Source organism: Oncorhynchus mykiss, chromosome 24 (genome assembly GCF_013265735.2).
Source record: "Oncorhynchus mykiss isolate Arlee chromosome 24, USDA_OmykA_1.1, whole genome shotgun sequence".
Classification (NCBI taxonomy): Eukaryota; Metazoa; Chordata; class Actinopteri; order Salmoniformes; family Salmonidae; genus Oncorhynchus; species Oncorhynchus mykiss.
This window is the reverse complement of record NC_048588.1, coordinates 3691543-3710036: the sequence shown is the minus strand read 5'-3', so window position 1 is coordinate 3710036 and position 18494 is coordinate 3691543. Positions and strand designations below refer to the sequence as shown.

Sequence of the window (18494 nt, the reverse complement as noted above, 5' to 3'; positions counted from 1 at the left end):
CACGAAGAGAAAAACTTGAAAGGCAACCTTTGGAGAGCTTTGACATGCATTGCCCCTTTGGGAATTTACCTGCTAACTCTTTCAAAGGAGGGCCAGTAACTCAAAACATAATTCTACAAAAAAATGTTGGCCCTACCCATGGCTAATTGGCGTTGTCAAGCAGTTAGTTGTGAAAGGAGACATTTCTTTGACACCCTACCTACTCAACATGTTTGACAGGGAGTGTGGCACACCTTTGACAGATTTAGGCTGATACAATATTATTTAAATGGCCGACATTGAGAACAGATTCAACAGAAAGACAAACGCCTATGTGCCTACAAACTAGGCCTAATACACATTAATAACACCTCGTTTGAGGTCAGGGCATGTCGAGACTTGTCAAGGTAAGCCCAGTTTAAAAGGCCCAATATCCTTCTGTCACGTGCCGACCTTTAAATAAAGTACAAACTGAAACTCCAGTGAGGCCCATGGTCGAGTTTGGACTAGGCCCATAAATTATGTCGCCTACAACGCTATATTTGAGCCTTGAGCAGGCAGTACTGCATTTGCCGTCGATTCCGTCATTTCTGTTTAACTTTACCATTGGGGTTTCCCTTTACCAATTCTAAAGATATCTCAGCCTCGTGGATATCTGCATATTCAATTCTGCAGAGTCACTGTCAAGGCGCCAATCAAGGCGACTTCACAGTATCCCAACTGGCTGTCCATCAAGTGTAAGTGTCGTGTTCAAAACATCAATCAAAATGGAGTGACACCTTCACGATGAATCTGTGACACAGTATGACTGTTGCAGTACATGCGTTAGCTTTTGTCGCCTCCCTGTGGTAAAAAAGCCAGTCATCAAAATGCTCTACCTCTTTTTCTTTCCTTTTAGTTGAGCTTTAAAATGTTTACATTAAAAAAACTCGGTCTTCTCTCTCTCACGCACACGCACACGCACACGCACACACACACACACACACACACACGGTGGTGTGAAACGCAGAAAGGAATCAAACACTAGACTCCCGTCAAAATGTTGATTTATTTTTCAAGATTTTGCCTAATATACATATATATTATTGCAAGATTCAACGTTTGGGTACCCATTTGTTTTTTGATCATACAAAATGATTCATGTTGGTCTATGCATAATACAAGTAATGACATTTCATTTGAGGTTTGTTAAGACTTGCTCTCGTGTCCTTGCCTCTTCTAAGGGGTCGTGCAATAAAGTCTTCCTGCGAACCATAACCCATCTCACCACTCATCTTCCAATTCACCATCTACCAATCTACCAAGGGTTCAGGTCTGTCGTGGGCTTCCGGCATCCCTAGTCCCGTCTAGTGAGATCAGTGCAACATACTATAGGAGGGTGGGAGACATCAAGTGTTGGCGAACAGGCCAGATCATCGAACCATGTCCTGGGATAAAGTTAATTCTAACTCTTACAATTAAGAGCTGTGGCACACAGTCAAAACATACAATAATAATAAGGCAGGGGGAAATGTACCATTCAAAAGCAGGTCTCGGGTTATTACTAAAGCACACTGACAGGCTGTGGTGAGAACCCGAAGGCAATAGATGTAAGGAGGTGGGAATTTCTGTGGCAGCATAATCTGAAGTGTTTCTTTGTACTGAAATGGTAGTGATGACGATGATGATTGTAAATGATTGTGAAATGACTCTAAAAAATAAAAAAAAAGCCTTAGTTTCAGTCCGACGTGAATGGCCTGTTCCAGAAGACGTCTAGGAGCAGTTATCTAGCTAGTCATTCATTCCCGGACGACTCCAACGGAATTGTTCCACTGCTCTATGTCCGCCACATACTTCGCTCTGAGACTGCCGTCGTTTAAGTCGTTTAACGTTTGGTTAGCCAGCAAAGTCATTCAGTTCATGCACTAATGGGACTGTTGATAGAAAGGCACCCATTGAGTCATCGCTCTCAGAACACCCTTTCAGGCTAGACGTAATCTCAGAAACCCCAAAACTAAAATCTCACGGAATTGCGTCAGATGCTCATTTAGGTTCTTGGGTGAGATGAGGTGAGATGTATGAGAAAAAGATACTAACAAGATAAGTCTCCACCCCCCCTAAACCGAAACTCTCAGCCCAAACATGGGCCAAATGTTCCCTCCCCTTCTGAAATCTTGATTTGTCAGGTGATATTTAAAAAAAAATTAAAATCGGCACACTGGAGCAAAGTTCCTCGTTTGTCGTCGCATTCCAAAGTCAGTTGGCAGACTCAACCATGCCGTCCTACGTTTGCGTGCATCTGTCCACGAGAGATTTGGCTCGAGGGTACCCTCTGTGTGGGTGATTGGGGTTCAATGTTTGGGTAACAGTACCCCTCCATAGATCTTCAAATTGTCCATCTAGCCCTTTTTATTTTTTCAACTCCTTTGCATGAACACCTCCGATGCATTACCAGAAGGACATGTGCGTGCCTCTGTTTCCATAACAATTGTCCTGTCATTATCAAACCATATTCTGGCTGGCAATGAAGGAGATTAATAGAACTGTTTCAGTGCTCCAACATCAGAAGTCTGGTTTAACCGTCAATACTCAGTACTGTATTACCCAGATTCATTTGACCTCAATCTCAGATGAAATCCTAATTAACTGCATTTCCCATAATTCCATTCTCACGGATATTTGTATCTTTAAAAGTCATACGGTGTACACTTTTGATCATTGTCTTCTCGACTGTGAATTCAGAAAATGCATTTCGAGGCCTGGTTCTGACTGTGCTGTTGCATCCTGCAGCTGAAGGCCATTTTAGAAACCTCACTGGTTGTACAGTCTGTTGAAATGAGAACGGAAGACGCTCAACGTCGGTGAACACAAAATGTTGTGGGGGTGATCTCGTGGGCAAAAAGAAACAGAACATTTGAAATGAAAAGAACAGTTGTGGTTTTAATAGTTCTCAGGTAACAGGTTCAGATCAGCGAGCTGCATGTCAACTCACACATACTGTGTACACACACACACACACACACACACACACACACACACACACACACACACACACACTCTCACTCGTCATGCGCACAAAAGTGCCATCATTCCCTCACACAGACTCTACCACACACACATCCTGATTCCAAGTGTTAGGCTGCTATGAATAATGGTGAACTCCGGTTTGGTGAACTCCAATTTCTGACCCCGTCCTAGCTCCTGGTGAACTCCAGTCCTGCTGGACTCTATACTGAAGTTTTTACTTCCCTCTGTTCAGATATACAGCTGTCAATAAGGAACCCACTGTTCTCATAGAATCGGAGGTTCCAATCAGTCTTATTATTTTACTGGACTGCAGCTGTCTGTACCATTCAAGCCACAATCCCCCATGTAGGCCATGCCTTAAATCTCCCTTTGAAACAGCAACAACTCTCGTCCAGATATCACTTCCGTTCCCTCATCCTTGTCCCAACCCCATGTCCCAACCCCATGCTTTGACTCCCCACACAACCTGCCCAATCTCAGAAGCTCCGGCCTTCTGGAGCTCTGAGCAGACTGCCGAGTAAGACATCTGAGTGACAGCCTGTAACTCCTCCTCTTCTCTGCTCCTCATCCTTCTCTCCTGTCCGCCGTTACTCTTCATTGTGTTTTGGGTTTCGCACCGCCAGGGGTTGGGTCAGGGGTGGGGCCACCACCTTGGGCAATTCTGTGGAGACTGTATTATTAAAGAGAGGGGTCAATGTCACATGATCTCATTTACATTGGTCATTGACAAAGGTCATATGCTTTTTCCATACCATTTCTCCAATACTGCCAGCTATTACAAATTGAGTACATGTCACAGTGATTCAGAATTCAGTTCAGGGTCTGCAGAGCTGCAATGGAAAACTACAGGAAGGAAAGAGGAATGTTTCATTCCACTGTCGTGCCACAAGATGGCGCCATACTCACATGTCCTTGACGTTGTCAATCTTTGCCTGAATTCCTGCAAAGAAGCCGTCCACTTTTGCCTGGAACATCAAAAGAGGTATTGGTGAGAAACACACGTCATTTGATTGACAGAAGTACCTCCTTTTGCTGAATTAATCAGGAGAGCAGTTGTCCGCAGCGTGAGTGAGATTTTACCTGGTGCTGCCTGTAGAACAGTGGTAGAGAGAAGAGAGTGATCACAGCTGGAGAAGAAGACAGAAAGGGAGGAGTGAGCATGTGTCGAGCCTTCTGATTGAGTACACAGCTCCTTCAGGCTAACAACGTGGCCCGCGCCCTTTTATTAAAATCAAACAATATACAGTGAGCGCCGTCTTCAACTGAAATACTAGAAGTACAATCTGCGACAACGTCAGCATTCGTCAACCAATGGTGTCCGTCTCTACAGGACAAACGGGACATCGTGATTATTGAATGGCAATACAATAAAGTTATTCAAATGCTGATTCTAACGGTGTCTGTGATTCTCACCAATGATGAGCACTGTAAGGCCGTTACACAGGACTCCCAGGAAAGTCACCAGGTACATCAGAGCCAGGAGCTGGGAAGAACGGGAGGAAACACACAGTGAGCTCCACATACACAATTGAATGTACTCTTTGCATGAAGCATGGCAAATTCCATCAAAATGTAAACATATTTAGCGGACGACTTTAGCCATTGCAACTTAGTCATGCGTGCGTACATTTTAAGTGTGGGTGGTTGTTCCACCTAGCTATCTTAAGATGAAAGCACTGAACTGTAAGTCGCTCTGGATAAGCGCGTCTGCCAAATGACTCAAATGTAATATGTAAATGAATGCATGCATCATATGTTAAAATTGCACATGGTCCCTGACAAATGAATGAGTACATGTTTCCCAGATCATCCGCCACAACCCTGCTGGAGTTGGTGTAATACAGCTCAGTGCTCAGTGGGTTGTCACTTAGGGCCCGTACCCCCATCCTGAAATGTGACCCCCCCCCCCCCCCCCTCGGAGAGGACAAAACTCCTCTCGTACCCTGTAACTGGGTGAACAGCCACCTGTGTCCCATGTCACATACCGGCCAGGTCAGGGTTGAGACCGAGGGACTTAGGGGCTTCTGGGGCTCAGGCTCAAGGCTACGTGGCACAGTCACACTGGCTCTCACTAAACCGAGATAAGTCACACTAAGTACTCCTGCTGCTAATTTACATTCAACCCTTGAAGCATTATGGTGCTACCAAAATGACTGTTGTTGATTCAACGTGCCAAATGTTTTAGTTCTACTTTCCTGGTAAACCGGAGACAAAATGAATGAAGTCTAAAAGGAAGGTTTCTAGCAGAAACACTTTATCATTTGACAACGAATTGAGCTTTAGATTTTGTCATTAGCCGGAAGATTGTAAGCATACAACATCTGCTGTATGTTTTGCCTTACTGTGACAAGGGAACATGCTTCACCGATATGTCAGGACTGACCCTCTGTAGAAAAGGTTCTACCTGCAACCAAAAAGGGTTCTTCAAAGGGTTATCCTATGGGGACAGCCGAAGAACCCTTTCAGGTTCTAGATAGCACCTTTTTTTTTCATGTTCTGTATGAAACGCATACATAGGATGGGGAGAAGGAAAGGACAAGAGCCTTTGTATGGCCTCGGCAAACTGTTAAAAGTAACCTTCGCATGAGCACTCTATGTTGTTTTAGCCTTCATAAAAAAATGACACCACTGCAATGCTTGGAGAGCACTCACTGACACTTGTAAAGGGAAGATGTTTCTTATTGTTACCCTTACAATACGACCTGTTTTTTTTGTTGTGTATCGTTCGCAATGTAAAATTTAATACAAACCCGAAGTTCTACAAACTCACAATTGTGCTTTTGCTGCCAGTTTGCTGGCAAAAGCAAAATCCTTTTTTGATAGGATGTTTTCTGTGATTCTTAATGTAAACATGTAGGGCAGTAGTGTATCTGTACAGGCACTCCAGTTATCAGTTCCTTCATAACACTTCAGCAGTGTGATGGCTCTCCAGGCCCGCTACTGCATTGCAAACCCAATAAAAGTTTACCTGTAGTGACTTTGGGTAAGAAAAGGCTGTACTAAATAAATCAAATCAAATCAAATCAAATCATCAAATGGATGCCACTCTGATGCGACCAAAAACAAGGACACATTTCATGCTGCGGGACTGTATGTACATGATTATCACAATCATATGAGTCACAGTGAGTTGTGGGTATGACAGCAGCTGTCTCTGATAGCGGCGCTGTTCGGAAACACAGTCGCCATTTGGCGACGGAAGGCATAACAACGTCGTAATCTCCAGTGAACGGTGAGGCAGGCTGATGCCAGTACAGAACAGAACAGAGAAAGAGAAAAAGATGGATAGAGAGGGGAGGGAGGGAAGCCTGCTCGAATGAAAGAGAGCAGAGGTCAGACAGCTAGATGTAGTAATGGTGTAGTAAATCCGCAATGACAAGATGGCCTCCTGTAAACACGATAGTGGACAGGGTTCAAAAGACAAGGAGAAGGGAAGGAGATTAAAAGACAGACAAAGAGAGGGAGAAAGAGAGAGAGAGAGCAAGACAGAGAGAGAGAGAAAGAGAGAGAGAGAGACAGGGCATATTTTTAGGGACTAAAGGTCTATGCCATTCTGAAGGACTTCCTTGTGTAAAAAGTTACTTGAACCTTAAGTGAACGAACTAGAGATCGAGAGGAGCCGTCGAAAGGGGAGCATATAAAAAAGTTACACGGTCATATTCTGGCCAATTCCAGATGAAGATCGATGAGATCCAACACCCAGGCAGTCTCACCTTGAGAGAGTCAAAGAGGTTTCCAACCAGGAAGAGATTCTTGAGTGAGTTAGCAGCAGAGACGACTGTGACGATGGTCTTCTGCGTGTATTGGTCCGCCAGCTCCCCACTGAAACTGATGTCCAGGTCCAGATACGCTCTGAGGAGAGAAAGAGAGGGGGTTAGAAAAGGAGGGCTCAGTGTAGAGGTGGAGTGATGGAGATAGAGTCCAGGTCCAGATACGCTCTGAGGAGAGAAAGAGAGGGGGTTAGAAAAGGAGGGCTCAGTGTAGAGGTGGAGTGATGGAGATAGAGTCCAGGTCCAGATACGCTCTGAGGAGAGAAAGAGAGGGGGGTAGAAAAGGAGGGCTCAGTGTAGAGGTGGAGTGATGGAGATAGAGTGCAGGGTTGAGGAAGCAGGGAAGAGGGTGTTGATTAGAAAACGAGTGGTCGTCGCCACCAACACACCCGGATGCATGCACAGTTTGTTGTCTCATGCCTCGGTTATTTCCAGCAGCACAGATACTAAAGTAAAACGTTCCTTTCAGATCCTGATGGATGAAGTCTATCGCCTGTTTTTCATCAAACAGCAGTGGTTAGCCTAAACAAATCCTAAAACACACTGTCGTTTTTTTTTAAAGGCAAGCCCACTGGACTGTGAGCTCTGGCAGGATTTATGTTGGGAGGTGAGGGGAATCCAGCCAATTAAGAAACTATTCCTGAATTCCACTCCCACTGCATCATTAGAGAAGAGAGGAAATAAACAAGAGTGGAAGGGAGTGGGGGATGAGAGAAAAGAGGAGAGGACTGGCGAGTCACTCACTTGAAAGGGTGCACTCCGTCTCCCATGTTGAGCACTTGCAGGATTTTATAGTAGAGGCTGACTGAGACGGTGAAGCACAGGACGCCCAGGGAGATGGTGGAGATGACTGTGATGATGCTGAGCTGGAACAAGGACAGCAGGCCAACCACCAGCCCTGTGAATACCATGCCTGTACGCTCTGTGTCCTTCCAGTAGATCAGATCCATCACTAAGGAGAGGAGGAGGGGAGAGGACGGGAGAACAGAGGAGAATAGATGGTAACAGAGGGATGGGGACGGGAATTGACAAGAGAGGGAAAAAGGGAGAAATAAGAAAGCTTCATAGTCTACATGTTCTCTTCACATATAAACCAATGAGGAACAGAGTGGAAGCTAACATGGACTCAGGAGTCTTCATTGAAGCAGGGTGGGGGAGGGGACAAGCCCATGCATTTGACACGTCCTCTATTTTAGTTGGTTTGCGAAAGGCAGCAAGGACAGTCACAGCTGCAAGTCTCTCCTCCTCACTGTTCCTGCCTATGTGCTTTTAACAAAAACCCCACAGCATCACCAGCCAGTCAGTCCCTGTTTGGCTCTGACTCTCCAGTGTTCGGTGGGCCAGAAGGCCTTTCAGCCGTGCGTAGGCAGAGCAGAGGGACAGTGGTCACCAGGCAGAGAGAAAACACACACAGGGGCAGGGGGAGACGTTAAGCCTAACCTGGGCTTAATATAGCCTGCACTCTGTATAGAGCAGGGGTGGGCAACTCCAGTCCTCCAGGGCCTGAGTGGTGTCACACTTTTTCTCCATCCCTAGCAAACACACCTGATTAATCAAATTGCGTTCTAAACTGAAGATCATGATTAGTTGATTGTTGGAGTCAGGTGTGTTAGCTGGGGCAAAACTGTGACACCAATCAGGCTCCAGAGGACTGGAGTTGCCCACCCCTGGTATAGAGGAAAGGCGAGAGAAGAGTAAAGAAAAGAGGAGAGGAGAGAGGGACTTTGCAGGAACCCTGAATTTAAATGTTGACTCGGAGAGCACCTGCTGACAGTCTTCAAGCCCGCTACCACCCCCTCTCTGCACCCTGTCCGTCTCCCTCGATCAGTCACCCAGCAACTGGAGCCGCTGCGACTGGGCCCTCTCAGTGTCAAAATGGAGGCTCCCCTGGCCTAACCCCTCCATGGAATAGTTCAAAGTAGCTACAAACAAAACAAACATTACAACCAAAACACTGATAGCACAGTGTAATAAAGCTGAACACCAGCAGCTCGCTAACCCTCGGACGTGGTAAACTGCAGTGACAAAGGCATGTGGTCATTACTCCATGGCTATTAGTGTATGAGTGAGCCTGGGAATTAGAATAGAGTGCACTGATATATCTGACCAGCAGGAGGACTATTTATAAACATTACCACAGACTTTTAATACCCACAAAGCCTCCAGCACACACACACTTGTCCATTGTCCCAACAGGTGGAACTGTAGCAAACAGCCTTATTTGATGTGTTGGCACTTTGCGACATTGACCAGCACGTGGTAAGACCATTCAATGCACAGACTAAGTGCACTAAGAAAAGGAAGACATACCACAGCAAGTTAGACTAACGCCGGGGCAAAACAAACCCCTCGTGTGACGGTCCAATAGGTTGACTCTACACTAAGCCATGACTATATTGGTTGATGTTAATATAGTGATATAATGAACTCTCTGAGAAGAGTACAGACAACATGAAGCGGGGAAGGGGGAGGGGGGAATACACACACGCACACACGCACACGCACACACGCACGCACACACGCACACACACACAGATCAAAATGAAAGCTGCATTTGCCATAATCTTAGTGAAACCTCTCTATCTGTGCCAACGCAGCACTCCTCTGACTGAACTAACCAACACAGAGCTGAGCACTGACTGCCTGACCGTGAATGACTCAATCGTTACATCAACATGAGACATTAACAGTCAACCAATTGGCAGCCTGACCTGGCATTACTTACCACCACAACTATAACCACCACCCAGCCATTGTAACACTATGGTGCGTGCGGGAAGTCCCAGAGTGACCCTGTGAAACACCTTGGCTCTGCCAACCCTGCTGCCCAAAGAGGTAACCCTGTCAAATGGGGGCACAGATCAGCTGATCACGCTACTAGCCTCTTACATACAGAAACAACCACACAGATGGCCCCTACATGCTGTAACAAAGCTATAACACAACTCCGGATGGTCACCTCTAGGGATGGGATGAGCAGATTTTTAATGGACCAAAAAGTGTTGTTTATGCCATGGGGAAAAAAACATTGCGATACTGGTCCCATTGCTAAGCAGGCAGACCCACACAACTCTGCACAGTTGGTACGGTCTCAAACACTCCTGGTCAGTGAGTGGTCAAAATCCCAACAAAGACCCATGGCTGTAGCTGGTCTCCTGACGTTCAGACTCCTCTCCAAACTCACGGTCACTAAATGCATGGCTCTGCAGTGGACAGACAGTCAGTCCCTACATGTGGAAACGCCCCGACGGCTGAGGACGACAGGCACTGAAACTCTAACTGTGCCCTGATCTTGCCGATGTCTGAAAAGAGACACTGCTTTGCCCATTCAATAGGTCCCATGCCTCCCCGCCTAGTCAACTCACTGATAGATCTAAGTGTGCCAACTGCCACCGTCTCATATTGTCTCCATCTTGTCTCTCTGAGGCCAGGGTCTTACCATTAATGTTGGCCATTTTGGTTGCTGCTCAGGCGATCCCCCTTCTCTCGCTTTGACTCTCACGCAGTCCCCCTGCTCTCTCTCTGCCACTCTGAGCTGTTTTTGGCCTCCCCTGCCCCGTCAGCAGTACAGAGACCTTTCAGCCAAAAATAATCTGCCCAACAGGGCCCGCCCCCTTAAGACTCATGGAGACTCCAATGTAGATAGACAGATAGATATAGAGATACTGTAAGATAGATACCCAGTACACTCACTTATTCACACATTTAGTACATGCACAGACAGAGACAAACCTTGAGACAGAGAAACGTGTTGGTATACACATAGATAGCCACAGCTGGATAACATAGAGGACATACAAAACCACTAGAGACCCAAAGAGACATAACCACAGACATTCAGAGAGAAACACTCACATGGAAATGGACATAGACACAGACAGAGAATGACACAAAACACTTACGTAAGCAGAGACCGAACAGGCAACAGCTAACAAAGGAGCAGGCATGGAAGTAAATGCACATTATTGTGACATACATACGGTACCGTGCTACCCGTAAGTACACGCTCTTAGAAAGGGTTCTATGACTGTCCGCATGGGAGAACCCTTTTTGGCTCCAAGTAGAACCCTCTATGGAAAGGGTTCTACCTTGAACAAAAAAGGGTTGTTCAAAGGGTTCTCTTTGGACAGCCAAAGAACCCTTTCAGGTTCTAGATAGCACCTTTTTTTGTAAGAGTGCAGACAATAGCTCAAATAGCCTCACATTTTTCAGATGCACATAGGGGTAATCTAACCTGTAACCGGCTAGTCCAACCTCACAATAGACATGGGGAGTAAAACACGTTCTGACACATTCAGCCCCATTCTGATACAGAAACCAGATGGTTTGCTTTACATGATATCTACAAACCCTTCAAGCCTGTCAACAGCTTGACCCGCCATTAATCACCCAGGGTCAGTGTGAGGGGGAGTGGACAGTACAGTACACCCAGCCCCCAGTCCACCCAGCCCCCGGGCCAGCCACCCCCCAGTACACCCACTATAATAAGATAGGAAGACATGCCAGAGGTCCATATTGAGTGGCGCCCCCCCTTGAAGAGTGATCCATATCGACCATGGAGTCCGGAGAAGACAGGTTTCATCTGTCTCACCCCTGCTCTCTCTCTCTCTCTCTCTCTCACTCTCTCTCAATTTCAATTTAAGGGGCCTTATTGGCATGGGAAACATATGTTTACATTGCCAAAGCACGTGAAATAAATACTAAACCAAATTGAAATAAACAATAAAAAATGAACAGTAAACATGACTCATCAAAGTTCCAAAAGAATAGACATTTTCTCTCTCTCTCTCTCTCCTTCACTGACCTGTCTCACATTCGCTTTATCATGTGTACAGTGATCCAAGGGATGAGGAAAGATTGGGGTGTCAGCGTGCATGTACGAGCAGACATACAAACAGACAAACCAGGAAAACAGACAGATTTTTTGTTTGTTTGTTGCGCAAGTAGCCCATTAGCTCTCGGGAATCCCAAGGGAATGTTGCCATGGAGACACAATGGAACACTCAGGGCTCACAGCGGAATTACATTCCAGGGTCCGTGTTGCTCAAGCAGTGAGAGGGTTATCTTTATTTCCAGTATGGTTTGAAAAGGATTGATTGAGGAAGGCTTTGTGCTCTCAGCAACGTATCGAGGAAGGGGTTGGGAGTGAGGTATCAGGGTAGGGGTCATTGTCTTCTGACAGATGGCGTCATTCTAACACAACCGCGTTGCCAGACTTGCTATGTGACGTAGATAATGTAGTAGAAGCCAAAATAGATTGATTTGGGCAAAGGCAAGGGGATGGTAGATGTTCAAAATGTAAAAGGTAGATCCAAGATAGGAAAGTCACATAGAAATAGACAAGATGTGCTACAAACGTTACCTGCTACGTGGATGCATATCGCGGGGCCTGATAGGCTGAACGCTGAAAACCACTGTTCGCTGACCAGCTCTTCCTGAGTGTTTCGACCAATGGAGGTGGAGGAAGCGGATGGCACGTCATCGGTGAGGCCGCCTCTTGGTCGCGCGGCCGTGAGCGTTGTGACGGTGGTTTCCATGGTTACGAGGGACTCAGATTCAGGGGGCGGTGATGCCGCTGAGAAACAGAACACAAGGTCATTGTGATGATGTCATCACTAAGCATCACGTTATTCTACAACCAGGTTGCATTAGATTAACTAGAAGTGTAATTTATCAAACAATGTCATTATTTAGCCTCACCTACTTTACAATGAATAGTGATTTAGAAATCTTATAACCAAACGCGTTCATTTTGACCCTACAGAACAGGAGAGAGCATGATGTTTAGGGAGTCTAAAGCACAGTGGTATCTGACTTCGTCTGTGGTCATGGTATGACAGACAGAAAGACAGACAGACAGACAGACAGACAGAGACACACACACACACACACACACACACACACACACACACACACACACACACACACACACACACACACACACACACACACACACACACACACACACACACACACACACACACAGTAGTTAGCTCCACAAGGTTGTGTTGTGTGTATGCCATGTTACCATCAAATGGGACACGCCACCCATTTTCAAACATAGGGTTTACACCCATTTACCCTCGAGCAGTATCCTCGCCCACTGCTAGAAAGCCTGAAAAGATGCAGTGGCTTCTGCTTTTATCTGTAGCTCCATGTAGCTCCATGCAGGTCTATCTACCCTGATCCCATCTACCCTCCATCTAGATTGCCCCATCCCATCCCATCCCCACTGCCCCATAGTGAGCTCACCCTGGGGGCTCTCTGAGGGACTGTAGTGCCGGGGCTCCAGGGGCTCTGTCTCCCCTCTCTGGGTCTCTGTGTCCCTCTCCTGAGGTTCAATCTCAGTATCTAGGAGAGATGCATGGACTGTCTCAGTCTGTCTGTGGACCTCCCTCTCCCTTTCCTCCTGCTCCCTCTCCTCCTCCTCCTCTCGGGCGAGGAAGGCGTGGGGGTCCCACTCCACGTCGGGGGAGTCCAGGGGGAGGAGCATTTCCACGGTGTCCGTGCGGCTCAGGGAGGTGCGGCCTCCCCTGGCCCCGCTCCTCCGCCGGCTCCCTGACGATGAGTCACGATGATGTCGTGAGGATCCGCCTGCCTCGGCCTCAGCGATGGCGATGTAGGAGAAGGTGGGCTCGAAGGAGTTCTGTCTCGGGGTCCCCCAAATGGAGGGGGATGAAGCTCCACCGTCATCATCCTCCGGACCCCCGTCTTCTTCGTCAGACCACTCCCTGGCCGTCTGCAGGTCGTACAGCTCAGACTCCTCATTCCCACCTGGAGAGAACAGGCACAGGAAAAGCCAAAAAGCAAAACCTATATTGCTTTAATTATTTTTGTATTTTCTATATTTGTTATTCTGTCCTGTATCCATGTTATACATTGAAATTGTATACGTTTAAAAAAAAATTTTTAAAGCTATAAACTTAGCTTTAAACTTCAACCATTACATTGGAAACTTTCATCCTCGGAGGTAAAGCCATGCAAGCACGCAATATTATTCCAAAACCATATCCCATGTTCTGTGACGTTAATGTCTATGGAGCAGCCGCTTGACGTTGCTTACTCATCGACATGTCCTCTGATGTTTTTGAGCGCTGAGTTGGGACAGCCCGGTGAAGCGCAACATGCTTTGTCTGAATGAAAGGGCAACATCCGAAGATGCAAAACACATTTGATGGGGAGTCATGTTTCCAGATTCAAACGAACAAATCGACACAATCAATCTCAGGCTACACCTATAGACTTTGTGGACATGTCATAGTATGATTTTCTTTTCTCCCATATTATGATTCTCACATATTGAAGTTCAATCATTCACACAGTCCATTTCTAAACGTGTACAGTGTGTAAGCCTTGTGTGATGTTACCTTCAGTGCAGGGAGATGTTGAATCAGGTGTGGAGGAGACAGAACCATATTCCTCTGGAAGAAAAAGAACCAGATTCATCAGAGACGTGTTTATTACCATTGGCTGGGGAACTATCGTAACCACAGTCATGAAATGTACAGTATCAAACAGACCATTTTTATCTTAAATAACTACTGATTTACAACTGATTAAGAATGGCCGCTTGGCCAAACTAGAGACTGTTCTATACCGTCTATGTCTACAACTCCTCTCTTCCTTCTATTTCGATGTCTGCAACTTTTAGCCAAGGCCTATTTGCATGTAAGCCTAGAGAGAGGACCCTATCAAGATAACAGTTTTCCTCTCAACATCACCTACTAAAGCATTCAATATCACCTACTAAAGCATTCAATATCACCTACTAAAGCATTCAATATCACCTACTAAAGCATTGTATCCCGTTCAAAAGCAGTACATTGCGCAGAAAAGCATTATACCACACGTAGCCTATTCTCAGATGACCTGCTATATTTCAATAGTGTCTCGATACATTGAGATGAGACTGAGAGAGCAAATGACAGGTTTTCATTTCTATGTTTTTTTTAGGAGAATCCATGGCTCAAATCCAGGCATTTGAGTAGCCTTTTTCCAATACCCAGTATTTAAAAGAAATGTCATTAGTGTTTGCATATATAATGCTAAAAGCTAACTGCAGTATGTTCCCCCTCCGACAGCACAGATCAGCTCTGGCAGAGCAGGCAGGGGAGAGGCCTTCACTACAATAGCAAGCCTCCTGCCTCAGATCACCCAATAGATCAGGCAGCCCTGGCTATAATGAAGACAGCAAAACAACACACAGCTTTTTTTCATCCTCATCTATCTCAAACACACACAAACACACATAATACCAGACACAAACACACACACATAACCAGTGCTCAGCTAATGAGAACACACACACATAGCCGACACATCCTGAGAACACACATACAGAACTGCAAGGGTCTCTACAAAAGAGAAGAAAGAGGTGTGTCTGCCACTGCACTGCATCCATACATCCATCCATCCTTTCAACCATGTGTTTATCAAGGGAGGAAGCTAGAGAAAGAGAGGGAGGGAGAGAAAGAGAGGGGAGAGTGATGGCCATGCACATGGCTAGTACAGATGCTATACAGATAGATTGGGATGCGAAAGACAGACAGACAGACAGACAGACAGACAAAAACCGACACACTCACTGCAGCGGGAGAATCCTAGAACCTGGCCCATGCTCCATCAAGGCACCGCTGGGCCCATCCAGTCTGGAAGCCCCCCTCTCTTCCCCTGGATCTCTCTCTCTCTCTCTCTCTCTCTCTCTCTCTCTCTCTCTCTCTCTCTCTCTCTCTCTCTCTCTCTCTCTCTCTCTCTCTCTCTCTCTCTCTCTCTCTCTCTCTCTCTCTCTCTCTCTCTCTCTCTGCTCCCTCGTGCTTTATCCCTCTTCCACCTCCCTCCCTCTCTTTCTTGTTCCACCGATGCAGCACTGCTGTTGTCTCTGGCTCTCCCTCTATTTACCGTCTGCTTCCTCCTCTCGCTCACGGGCCCCTCCCTACCTCCCTCTCCTGCTCGCTCTTTTCCCCTCCCTCCCTCCCTCTCTTGCTCTCACGTCACCATGACAGCAGGGGGGCAGCACAGGCAGAGCCAGAGAAAGAGTGTGTGTGTGTGTGTGCGTGTGTGTTTCCCTCTTTCCATTCATGTCTAATCATTAGTGTGTGCATCCAGCCGAGCGGAGCATATCTCTGCTTTTGTAAATTCACATAAGCACCTTACGGGGCTTTGCCTTGTTGCATGCACATAACAAAGGGAAATAATCGAGCTCATTAAAAATGCATGTCCTTTTGCACCCTCCCACACACAGACAGACGTACTAGGTGTTTCGTTTAACCCACGTGTGAGACTGCTAGACACAGCAGAAGGGTGCATTTGTAGATTGTCTGGCGGCGGTAAGCAGGAGTAGCAGCAGCAGCACAGACTGTAGTCCAGCCCGTTGTAGCTCTGGTGTGCTGCCTGAAGCTACTTCTGCCAATCAAATCAAATCCCATTTTATTTGTCACATGAGCCGAATATAACAGGACCGTGAATATAACCTTACCGTGAAATGCTTACTTACAAGCCCAACAATGCATAGTTAAGAAAATATTTACTAAATGTATTTTATTTAACCAGGCATAAATAAACTAAAGTAAATATATATATATATATATATTAAAATCAAATAGCAATAACGAGGCTATGAACAGATGGTACTGGTACCGAGTCAATGTGCGGAGGTACAGGTTAGTCGAGGTAATTTGTACATGTAGGTAGGGGTAAAGTGACTATGCTTGGCTAATAAACAGAGAGTAGCAGCAGTGTAAAAACAACGGGGGGGGGGGGGGGGGGGGGGGTTATAGACTGTCTTATGGCTTCGGGGTAGAAGCTGTTAAGGAGCCTTTTGGACCTAGACTTTGCGCTCCGGTACCGCTTACTGTGCAGTAGCTGAGAGAACAGTCTATGACTTGGGTGACTGGAGTCCTGGACAAGTTTCTGGGCCTTCCTCTCATAATGTGATCACATAATGTGTCAGCTAAATCATCCTGCTCATGTACGTCACTGACTGCACTGACTCACAGTTCAGACTTCGACAATATATAAGGGGGAATTATATGAAATATTGAAGGGAGGTTTTCGGAAAGAGGTTCAAAGAGGTTTTCGGAAATACATTCAGCAATGTAAAATGACATCTGGCCAACTACTGCAATTATAGCATGCTCATATAAATGGGATATTAAAAACAGAATGCATTGGATTCCTCATGGATAAATTTACTCACACATTTGGCCAAAACAATTCTCACAATTTTCTCAGTTCAATTGCTAAATATTCAACGGATTTCCAAGAACTGCTCATAAAGGGAAGTTGCAATGGACACATTGGGATTACAATAAGAGGCTACTGTAGTTTTCGCCACTCGCCTTACCTGTGTATCCTGTTAATTAAAAGCTGGGGGATCACTCATCTAGTGGAGCGGCATTACAAAAGCTCTGCGGGTGTGATACCAACACATGCAGACACGCTGATCTTGACAACCGAAACAACCGAAACTCCAAATGCATCCAACAAGTTTGTAGAGTCACAAGCTTGACGTGGTCATTGTGTGCTATGAATATGGGACCAAATACTAAAGCTTTGACTACATTAATAACTTGTTATGGCTGGGGGCAGTATTGAGTAGCTTGGATGAATAAGGTGCCCAGAGTAAACTGTCTGCTACTCAGGCCCAGTTGCGAATATATGCATATTATTAGTATATTTGGATGGGAACCACTCTGAAGTTTCTAAAACTGTTTGAACGATGTCTGTGAGTATAACAGAACTCATATGGCAGGCAAAAACCTGAGAAAAAAATCCAACCAGGAAGTGGGAAATCTGAGGTTTGTAGTTTTTCAACTCCTTCCCTATCGAACGCACAGTGTCTATGGGGTCAAATTACACTTCCCGAGGCTTCCACTAGATGTCAACAGTCTTTAGAACCTTGTTTGATGCTTCTCCTGTGAAGTGGGGGCGAATGAGAGGGGAATGAGTCAGAGGTCTGCCAGAGAGGCATGAGCTGACCACGCGCGTTCACATGATAGTTAACTTGAGTTCCATTGCAATTCTACAGACAAAGGAATTCTCCGGTTGGAACATTGCAAAAGATTTATGTTAAAAACATCCTAAAGATTGATTCTATACATCGTTTGACATGTTACTGGGCTAAACACGTGAACAAAAAGGAGGTATTTGGACAAATTATGGACATTATTGAACAAAACAAACATTTATTGTGGAACTGGGATTCCTGAGAGTGCATTCTAATGAAGATCATCAAAGGTAAGTGAATATTTATAATGCTATTTCTGACTTCTGTTGACTACAGAACATGGCGGATATCTGTTTGGGTTGTTTTGGTCTCTGAGTGCTTTTTCGGTAAAGCTTTTTTGAAATCTGACACAGTGTAAAGATCGTCTGTTGAAGAAGGTGGGGACCAAAGCACCGCATGGTAAGTGTTCATATTTTCTTTCAATTGAACACTAAATAACAAAAGTAACAAAGAGAATGAACGAAAACCGGAACAGTCCTGTCAGGTGCAGAAACACAAAACAGAAAATAACTTCCCACAAAAACCCTGTGGGATAACCCACCGCATAACACGGTGCCTGACCAGTACCACGCTGCTTCCGTTAAGCACGGGGAGTTGGCTCAGGTCTATTGCCTGACTCTGCCAATGTCTCCGTGTGCCCCCTCCCAATTTTTTGGGGGGGCTGCCTCTCGTGCCTGCTGTGCTGCCTTGCCTCATATCGCCGCCTCTCAGCTTTAGCTGCCTCCAGTTCTTCT

The 18494-nt window shown here is 45.9% G+C and overlaps 1 protein-coding gene across 3 annotated transcripts; it reads right to left on the bottom strand.

Annotated features, from left to right (window-relative positions):
- Nucleotides 1-2871: 2871 nt before the first annotated feature.
- LOC110503501 (reticulon-2) lies at nt 2872-15485 on the bottom strand. Of its 3 annotated transcripts, XM_036961602.1 has the most exons (10): nt 15341-15485; nt 14123-14176; nt 13008-13529; nt 12118-12330; nt 7500-7707; nt 6699-6837; nt 4399-4468; nt 4066-4112; nt 3892-3950; nt 2872-3655 (listed from the first exon to the last, which is right to left on the bottom strand). In XM_036961602.1, exons 1-10 carry the CDS (start codon nt 15369-15371, stop codon nt 3580-3582), a joined length of 1419 nt encoding a protein of 472 aa, XP_036817497.1. In that variant the 5' UTR covers nt 15372-15485; the 3' UTR covers nt 2872-3579. The 3 variants fall into 3 exon arrangements, with proteins under 3 accessions (XP_036817497.1, XP_036817498.1, XP_036817499.1); XM_036961603.1 differs by lacking the exons at nt 12118-12330; nt 13008-13529; nt 14123-14176; nt 15341-15485 and adding an exon at nt 10195-10352; XM_036961604.1 differs by lacking the exons at nt 12118-12330; nt 13008-13529; nt 14123-14176; nt 15341-15485 and adding an exon at nt 10121-10141.
- Nucleotides 15486-18494: the final 3009 nt, after the last annotated feature.

Coding starts and splice junctions, on each gene's coding strand:
- LOC110503501 (XM_036961602.1), bottom strand. CDS start 15,371: ATGGGCCAGGTTCTAGGATTCTCCCGCTGCA. Junction 6,838..7,499: donor GACGGAGTGCACCCTTTCAA/GTGAGTGACTCG, acceptor TTCTCTCCTCAG/AGCGTATCTGGACCTGGACA. Junction 4,113..4,398: donor CCTTACAGTGCTCATCATTG/GTGAGAATCACA, acceptor CTTCTTCTCCAG/CTGTGATCACTCTCTTCTCT.